The sequence below is a fragment of the Gekko japonicus genome, unplaced genomic scaffold, assembly GCF_001447785.1.
Source record: "Gekko japonicus isolate JY-2015 unplaced genomic scaffold, Gekko_japonicus_V1.1 scaffold1282, whole genome shotgun sequence".
In the NCBI taxonomy this organism is placed as follows: domain Eukaryota; kingdom Metazoa; phylum Chordata; class Lepidosauria; order Squamata; family Gekkonidae; genus Gekko; species Gekko japonicus.
In genome coordinates this window covers 137,117-146,524 of record NW_015168687.1, presented here as the reverse complement: position 1 = coordinate 146,524, position 9,408 = coordinate 137,117, and the positions used below count along the sequence as shown (strand labels likewise).

General features: G+C 51.5%; 1 protein-coding gene across 1 annotated transcript in view; it reads right to left on the bottom strand.

The window, feature by feature from the left end:
• Nucleotides 1-9,408, bottom strand: part of COL4A5 (collagen, type IV, alpha 5) — a gene marked incomplete at its 5' end in the record, with an annotated part of 118,859 nt that overhangs the window by 8,752 nt on the left and 100,699 nt on the right. The window contains 4 exon segments of the mRNA XM_015415427.1: nt 1,929-2,043; nt 4,329-4,506; nt 6,966-7,178; nt 9,350-9,408. The exon segment at nt 9,350-9,408 is cut by the window's right edge and continues 21 nt beyond it. Coding sequence (XP_015270913.1) covers nt 1,929-2,043; nt 4,329-4,506; nt 6,966-7,178; nt 9,350-9,408 — 565 coding nt within the window.

The following is a 9,408-nucleotide window of genomic DNA, read 5'->3' as shown; positions in this document are numbered from 1 at the left end:
TGTCCTCTGCATATTGATGTCTAACCCTAACCCTAACCCTAACCCTAACCCTAACCCTAACCCTAACCCTAACCCATACCTCCGGGCAATCTGGGCAAGGGGGCACATATAGATGTTAAACAACATCAGGGAAAGCACAGCCCCCTGAGGCACACCGCATTCAAGCGGGTGTCTCTGGGACTGCTGTTCCCCTAGCGCCACCTTTTTCCCCGACCCCGGAGAAAAGAGGCAAGCCATTGAAGGGCAAGCCCCTGTATCCCCACGTCGGCAAGGCGGTGGGTCAGCAGCTGGTGGTCGACCGTATCAAATGTGGCTGACAGATCTAACAGCAACAGCGCCGCCACACCGCCTCGATCCAGATGCCTCCGGAGGTTGTCAGTAAGGGCGACCAGCACTGTCTCTGTCCCATGACCCGGGCGAAAGCCGGACTGGTAGGGGTCCAAGGTGGAAGCGTCATCCAGGAAGCCCTGTAGCTGTAACGCCACCGCCCTCTCAATTAATTTGCCCAAATAGGGCAAATTGGAAACTGGCCGATAGTTGGCCAATTCAGCCGGATCCAGTGATCTTGACTGCATATTAATCTTACATCTTAATATCACACTCCATACTTTATGCATGTCATGGCCCTTGGGCTGGCTCATTGCAATTTTTTTTTTAAAAAAGCCATAGCCATCTTTTTAAACTGAGGAACCTCCTCATGCATCTAAGGAAGTGAGTACTAGTCTCAGGCAACTCAGGCTCAATACAAGCGTGTCACAACTAGATCCGAACCTAGGAGCACCTCCAACTTGGTTTTCAGGCCATGAGCCTCTGGGAGTCAGAGCTCCCTGCGACTGGGAAAGAAGGACTCGGAGATTTCCATTCCAGCAGGTATATGATGAAGGGAGCTTTGAGTCTCAGATGTTCACACCCCGCAAAATCTTGTTGGTCTCTGAGGTGCTACTGGACTCATCTCTAGATGTTACATGCTCTTACTGAGCATAATGTTCAACATGTTCTTTATCTCACAGCCTGCATGAGGTGCCTGGCCCCTGGAACATTTGCCTGGCATCCACCAGGGCAAGGACCTTCTCCGTGGTGGCCCCGTCCTGGTGGATGCCAGCTGTCAGGTGACGTGCAGGCCCTGCAGGACTTATCTAAACTCTGCAGGGCTTGCAAAACAGAACCATTCTGTTTGGTGTGGTTCAGGGCTTAGAGCGCTGGCCTAGGAACTCGGACATCCGAGGTTCACACCCCCAGTCATCAGGGAAGCTTACTGTGTGGCTTTGGGCCAGTCACTCCCCCTCAGCCTGACTTACTTTCCAGGGTTAAAATGGGGGGAAGGGGACTGTGTACACTGCCCTGAGATCCTTGGTGGAAAGGCAGTGCAAAGGATGGGACATACATGAACACGCCTGAAGCTGCCTTATACTAAATCAGACCATCGGTCCATCAAGGTCAGTGTTGTCTACTCAGACTGGCAGCAGCTCTCCAGGGTCCCAGGCAGAGGTCTTTCACATCCCTTCCTGCCTGGTCCTTTTTAACTGGAGATGCTGCCTGGGATTGAACCTGGGACCTTCTGCATGCCAAGCAGAGGCTCTTCCACTGAGCCATGCCCAAAAACACATAGACAGATTTTTCTTAATGCGGGATGTGTTGATTGCTCAGAATAAAAATAGTGTAAGGAAGAGTTTGGGAACTGCCTGTGGTCACAAATGCACTGCTGGCTTGGGGAAGCGGAGATCTATGCCTAGGGAGAAGGGGGCACTTGGAAGGTTTCGCCCCTGGCAAAGTTGTAGGTCCCCCAAACAAAGACGATTAACTTCCCCTTCTTCTTGTCTTTCTGATGGTACCTCTTTTAACCCCCACCACTGAGGAAGGGAATGGGGACAGTGACTCACAAATGTGTGCAGCACCTGTTATAGAACATTTTTAAGGTGAGCACTTACCATCATGAAAGAATAACCAATCCACAGGGAGGCCCAGCCCTGCGGACACGGTGGGATTTGAATGGTCTGACTGTGGACTGCTATCACCACAGCGGGAGCTTCACAAACTGCGCACCTGAAGAAGAACAACAACAAAACTTAAAAGAATGCCAGAGAAAAGAAGAAGAGATTGGAGACTCGGAGCCTCAGGGCGGCTCACAAACTCCTTTCCCTCCCCCTCCCCACAACAGACACCCTGTGAGGTGGGGGGGGGCTGAGAGAACTCTGACAGAAACTGCTCTTTTTCAAGATCAGCTCTTATCAGAACTACGGCTTGCCCAAGGTCACCCAACAGGTGCAAGTGGAGGAGTGGGGAATCAAACCCGGTTCTCCCCGGTTAGAGTCCGCGCACTTAACCACTACACCAAACTGGTGAAGAAGAGGAGGAGGAGGAGATTGGATTTATACCCCACCTTTCACTATCCAAAGGAGTCTCAGAGCGGCTGACAGACTCCTTTCCCTTCCCCTCCCCACAACAGACACCCTGTGAGGTAGGTGGGGCTGAGAGAGCTCTGACAGAAACCGCTCTTTTTCTTTTTTCAAGAACAGCTCTGAGAGAACTATGCCTTGCCCAAGGTCATCCAGCAGGTGCAAGTGGAGGAGTGGGGAATTAAACCCGGTTCTCCCAGATTAGAGTCCGCACACTTAACCACTGCACCAAACTGTGGTCTCCCATCCAAACTACTTGGATGGGAGACCACAAACCATCAGTCCCCCTCTGCTATTAGAACTAGGGTTAGGGACATGCCCTGCCCTGCCCTGCCCTGGATAGCCCCGTCTCATCAGATCTTGGGAGCGAAGCAGGGTGGGGCCTGGTTACTACTTGGATGGGAGATCAACAAAGAAATCCAGGGTCGCTATGCAGAGACAGGCCATGGCACACCACCTCTGTTAGTGAAGACAGGGTCTGAAAACCCTACAGGGTCTGCATTCATCAGCTGTGACCTGACGGCACATTCCACTGCAATGTACTATGAGAAAATAAATTGACAGTTTCTAGGATCCTTTTGCCCTGACCCAGGAGGCCGGGGTTAACCCATTCTTGTTAGATTTCTGAAGCTAAGCAGGGTCGGCCCTGGTCACTACTTGGATGGGTGACCACAAAAGAAGTCCAGGGTTGATACTTGGGATGGGCATGGACTGGCAGATGAAGTTCATCATGAATTCTGGCCTGTTCAGGAGTTCATGACTTGCAAACTGGAGTTCATGAATTGAAGGACTGGGATGAACGACCATAGATTTTGGTGCAATTCGTGGTGGTTCATGAAGAGCAGAAACTTTTTGCCCTTCGGGAGAAACAGCTGTGTGCCTGGGAGCTCTCCAATACTCAGCTGCTTGGTTTATATGGCTCCCGCGAATTTAAACCGGCGCTGCTCCCTGTGGCTCTGCCCTTCGGGAGAAACAGCTGTGTACCTGGGAGCTCTCCAATGCTCAGCTGCTTGGTTTATGTGGCTCCCGTGAATTTAAACCGGCGCTGCTCCCTGTGGCTTTTCACGGGGAGCAGAAAGCAGGGTCTAAACAGTGCTGCTTTCTGCTTCCCATGGCCAGCAGAAAGAAAGGGGTGAACCGTCTTCCAGGGGACATACTTCACCCCCACTTTTTTGCTGGCAGGGGATTGCTGCCAGCAGAAAGGGAAGGGAGAAGCCCCTTCCAGGGGTCACTTCCCCCCCTCTTCTGCTGGCAATGGCTCACTCCAGTCAGCGGAAAGGGAAGGGAGAAGTCCCTTTCAGGGGGCACTCCTACCCCAGTTTTTCGAGCTGTCTTCCTTTTAAAGTTTAAAGGGACTGCACATGACAACCCAAAACAGCTGATCGGTGGGGGAGCAAGGTGCTTCCGGTGGCTCAGGCATTCTGTAAGCCCTGTTCAAAGGGACTGCAGGGCCACAAAGGCATGAACTGGTTCGGTTTGTAAATGGGCTGCCGGTTCGTGGTTCCGCCACAAACTACGAACTGAACCGCATTTTCCCAGTCCGTGCCCCTTCCTAGTTGCTACGCAGAGGCAGGCAATGGCAAACCACCTCTGAAAGTCTCCAGGCTGGAAGACCCAACGGGGTTGCCCTACGCCGGCTGCGACCTGGTGGCAAAAAAGGAGGACGTGCATTGGAAGTGAATTCAGATTGCTCTCTCTTTCATCCTCCCGTCCACCTCGCTTTGGTGCCTAAACTTTGAAACGCTAAGCTCCCCAGGGCAAAAACCCACTTTCTTGTAATCTGCAAAAGGCCAGGCACAATGAGACTGTATGCACGGACGGACGGACAGACAGACAGACACAACTTGTTAATGTTTTATGCAGCTCCTGTCTTTTCTTCAACACGACAAGACTGCATCTGGAAGGATGCGTGTCTCTGTTCCGATCTCTCACCGACTAATAAAGGGCTGGATGTCCCTTCCAGTTAAGGGCTCCATGCTCATAGGCATTGGCGCAGGGGTGGACAGCCAGTAGGAATAGTCATTTCTTGACGCAAAATTGCAGACGTTGTTGATGTTACAAAACATGAAGGGCATCGTGCTGAAACGGCGGAGACAGCTACCGGCAGTGCCTAGGGGAAAAAAGCACAGGCATCACACTTTGGGTGCTGAACTAGGGTCTGGGATGCAAATAAATTAACCCACTGGATGGAGCCATGCATGGATAGGAGAGAGGTTCTTGCCGACTGGGGGGAAACTGGGATACTTGCAGGTACAGGCAGCGCAACAGGAAATAGGATTCTGCGCTGCGTGAGATGGAGACGAGTGATTAATGTGTGGCCCCCAAAGCCTCCTCTCACATCAACTGCACAGTAAGAGTGGTTTGAAGAGTAGAGGGTTTTTTTTTTTTAATGTCCTGCATGTCAGAACCCACAGCCAGCAACGTAGCACACACTTTCCAGGAAAGGTAATACTTTATTGAAGAGCTATAGATGCATTAACATAAGCATCGTTAAGAATGGCAGTTGCCCCTTGGGCATAATAGGATATAGGGTATTCATATGCACCCCCCACTGCCCTGGCCAATTAGGCACCCTCCCGCGCGCGGGATAAAGCTTGCAAACCGTTGCTAGCCGAAGCTGGGAACTCGCACTCTCCCATGGCTCCCTGGAAAAGGCAGACACCACAACTCCCACCTGCACATCTTTACAGATAAGCGTTTCAGCGAGAAGCAGAGAAAGGAATGCAAGAGCAATTACACTGACACTGCCTGACCATCCCAACGCATCCCGAAGATCCAGCTTAGAAAAAAATTCTCCCCTTTGCTGCTTCTGCTAATAAGTCTTTGATCAATGGCATGGGATAGGCATTAGTTGACGACACTCTACCCTAAGAAGTCTCGAAGTGACTTACAATCGCCTTCCCTTCCCCTCCCCACAACAGGCATCATTTGAGGAAGGGGGGCTGAGAGAGCTCTGAGTGAACGTGACTGGCCCAAGGTCACCCAGCGGGCTTCACGTGGAGGAGGAGTGGGGAATCGAACATGGTTCTCCAGATCAGAGTCTACTGCTCTTAACCACTATGCCACATGCGTTTGGGTCTGAAATGGCATCCTGCTCTGAGCCAATCCCAAAGATCCCACCTGGCCAGCAGCCTGCAGAGCACAGGGACAGCGACTGGCAGCAGTGGGATTTCCCTCGCCCTGCCAGTCTTCATCAGTCCCCTACTAGTTTCCCCCTTGCTCGAAAGCCAGTTGAATCCGACTCTAGGGAGCTGGGGCCAGAGACGGGAGCTCATCTCCGTTTCCAAGCCGAAGAGCCAGCGCTGTCCGAAGAGGTTTCCGTGGTCATGTGGCTGGCATGACTAGATGCCGAGGCGCATGGAATGCTGTTACCTTCTCACCGAAGCTATTTATTTATCTATGCTGAACTGCAGACTGGAAGGTCGGTAGTTAAGCAGTTCGAGATCCAAGTGCCACATGATGGAGTGAGCTCCCGTCTCTGGCCCCAGCTCCTGCCAACCTAGCAGTTCGAAAGCAAGAAATTGCAAGTAGATAAATAGGTACCGCTTCGGTGAGAAGGTAACAGCGTTCCGTGCGCCTCGGCGTCTAGTCATGTTGGCCACATGACCATGGAAACGTCTTTGGACAGTGCTGGCTCTTCGGCTTGGAAACGGAGATGAGCACCGCATCCCTAGAGTCGGATTCGACTGGCTTTCGAGCAAGGGACACCTTTACCTTTACCTTTAACAACTCTTGCTTCTTATGACAGCACAGGATCTCCATACAACTCCTAAACCCATATATAAGTAAATTAATAGGAACGCTTGGGAGGAAACAGATCTCAGCAGGAGAGAAAGAGGCATGCAGAAAGTCACAGTGTTAGTCTTTGGCTTTTTGGATTAAGACAGCAGCAAGGCTGGGAAAGATGTGGGTCCAAGACCTTGGGGATCTGCTGCCAGTTGAGCGCATGTACTACTGGATTAGAGGGAGCAGCAGAATGAGGCACATCCAGAGGCTGTTTTCACAACACACATCCTCTCTGCTCCGTTTTGGAATGCAGAATTGCTATGGGGGCAAAAATTAAAGTGGGCAGCAAAGAAGAGAGAATCTGGAGGATTTCTCCCAACAGAGGGAAAGAAATGGGGCAGAGGGGTAATCTCTGGAGCCTGAACTAACGCTGCAGGAAGCAAGAGTGAGCCAAAGGCAGTTTGCGGTCAGCTGGTGGACCGCCTAAACCCCTGCTGGTTTGTGGGGAGTCTTGCAAAAAAAAAATTTGAACTCTGTGAACATTGGTCTGATCCAGCGAAGCCCTGCTTGGGTTTTTAAGGAAAAGTGTTTACTTGTGATCAATTTACACAGATGGTTTGCAGCCTCGGCTCTTAAAGAGATCCCGTGCTCTGGATTTGTAAATGTACAAATGCATCAGAGGGGGAATTCTATTGGGGGGGGGGGAGAGCATGTAAAGACTAACTGCTAGCAGCTGGGAAGAGAACCTGCCAAGGGGATTAACTCCCAAGCAGCAAAAGCAGCTCTCTGCATTTCCTTTGCCGACGGCAACCCCTTCATTGACAAGTCAATAGTTTCTCTTACCTAAGTCCTGCCCATGAGCTCTCTCGTTTCCCTGCACATAGAGGAGAGAAAATCCATCGTAGATCCTGACTGTTCCTTGAGGACAAAGAGGTGCGCCTGTCGTCTGGCTGTGGCGAGTTATAAGGAATCCATGAGCGACCGAACCAGTTCCAGGTGGACCAGGTGGGCCTTGCAATCCATCTGGGCCAGGAAGACCCTGTGAGCCATGCAAACCTGTTTGTGAGCAACAAACACAAAGTGGATAAATCCATCAATAAAGTTGTCTCCACCTTGCGCAATAGAATATGCAAAGACACAGGAACCAAAGGTTCTGAAAACTGGATGTTGCACTTGGGCAGGCTAACCAAGACAAAAACCTGATATGGCTTCTCAACAAACATCAAACTGTGCAGTGACTTGATGGACGGTGGTGGTGGTGGGGAATTTGCTTATCTCACCTTCTCCTCCTCGCAGTGCGTGGGGGCAAGGAGGGCAGATGCCATCTTCCTGCAGAAGTGTGTGTGTGTGGCCTGGGCACCTTAGCGTAGGGGGCCTCAAATCCTTGGGCCAGCCTTGGCATCGAAACATTTTGTCCCTTGAAACGTAACTGTACGCTATCCTCGGCCACGGACAGATGAACAGAATAAAGCTCCCTTATGCCGAATCAGACCATCGGTCTGCTCCGACGGGCAACAGTTCCCTGAGGTCTCCAGCACAGGTCTTCTGTCCGTCCGCATGTCATCTATTGCGTTCTTATCCAGCCCTTTCTCCAGAGAGCTCAGACTGGCTTTCTTCCATTACTTCTTCACAACAACCCTGTGAGGTAGGCTGAAGTGAATCAGTTTCTTTCGGGCCTCCCCAGCGTGCGCTACGGGGCATCAACTTGCTTCCTACTTATGAATCAATAACCTCCAATACATCCTATTATCAGGGGTCATTTCCTGCGGGAGCGCACAGGAGCGGAGCTCCGGCAGTAAGGAGCCCCGGGGGTGGGCACATGCAACAAGCCCCGCCCCCTGCTCCCAGCAGCCCTCAGTCAGGCCACGAGGAGCAAGAAGCAGCTAGGTAAATTGAAGATGCCCCCTCTCCGGCCCGCCTTCAGGTACAAGCTCTCCCTCCTCTGCAAGGACAGATCTGCACATTCCCCCCCCCCCAATAGCTCGCAATCCAAAACAGTCCAGTAGAGCCTGAGCGGTGGGTGTTGCCTTCTGACACACTTCCGGTGATGTCAGGGGGCGTGGCATATGCAAATAAGTTATGGTAATGAGTTATGCTAATGAGCTCCTACGCCTCTTTTTCTACGAAATGACCCCTGCCTGTTCTTAAAAGCCTTGCTCAGGTCTCGCAGACGGGAGGGCCTTTGTGGCTTCCTTGACCAAGTTCATCCATCTCATGTTGGGTCTTTCTCTTTCCTGCCACCGGCCGCTTTTCCTAGCATGATCGTCTTTCCCGTTCCTTTTCTAAAACTTCTATTTTATTGAATTTTCCAAAGAACACTATGGAAGGTAATAATATATCAAAATGCACAAACAGCCCGTGGCCTGTATTCCCACCAGCCGTGCTCAGATGCTCCCAACATACCACATTGTTTCCAGCAGTGAGGGTTGCATGAGGGTGACATGAGAGATCACTGGTGCGGGGTTATGTAGCCATGCAAACATTGTCTTTTCCAGTGTCATAAAGTACAATCGTCTCAGTTTAGTCATTGTAGCCTCTAGGGGGAGTTCAGGATTGATTTGATCTACAGTCTCCCCAGTACTAGGCCCTAACCACTGCACTGCACTGCTCCAAGCCCTGCTACCCAAGATCTAGCTGGAAAGGCCAGGGATTAAACCTGGGACCTTCCGCATGCAGGGTACGCACTCTCCTGTGGAAGCCTGGATGCTGCTGTAGCTGGCTGTGACAATCTAGGATAAAATACAGCTGTGTTCTCTTTCTTAGCTGTACTGTAACCAGTGCTCATGCTAACTAGGTAAAGGTTTCCCTTGCTCGAAAGCCAGCCGAATCCGACTTTAGGGGTGCGGTGCTCATCTCTGTTTCAAAGCCGAAGAGCCAGCGTTGTCCGAAGACGTTTCCGTGGTCATGTGGCCGGCATGACTAAACACCAAGGCGCACGGAACACTGTTACCTTCCCACCGAAGTGGTACCTATTTATCTACTTGCAATTTCTTGCTTTTGAACTGCTAGGTGGGCAGGAGCTGGGGCCAGAGACGGGAGCTCACTCTGTCATGCAGCACACTCGGGTCTCGAACCGCTGAACTACCGACCTTCCACAGCCTGCAGTTCAGCGTCTTAACCACTTGAGCCACCGCAGCTCCTCATGCTAACTAACCAGTCCCCAAAAGATCACATGCATCTTAAATTTCAGCGCACCAGCTTTCCTGAACATCGGGTGCTTACCATACCTGGCTGACCCGGAAGGCCTCTCTCCCCTTTACGCCCTGGGGGACCGTCGAATCCAAGA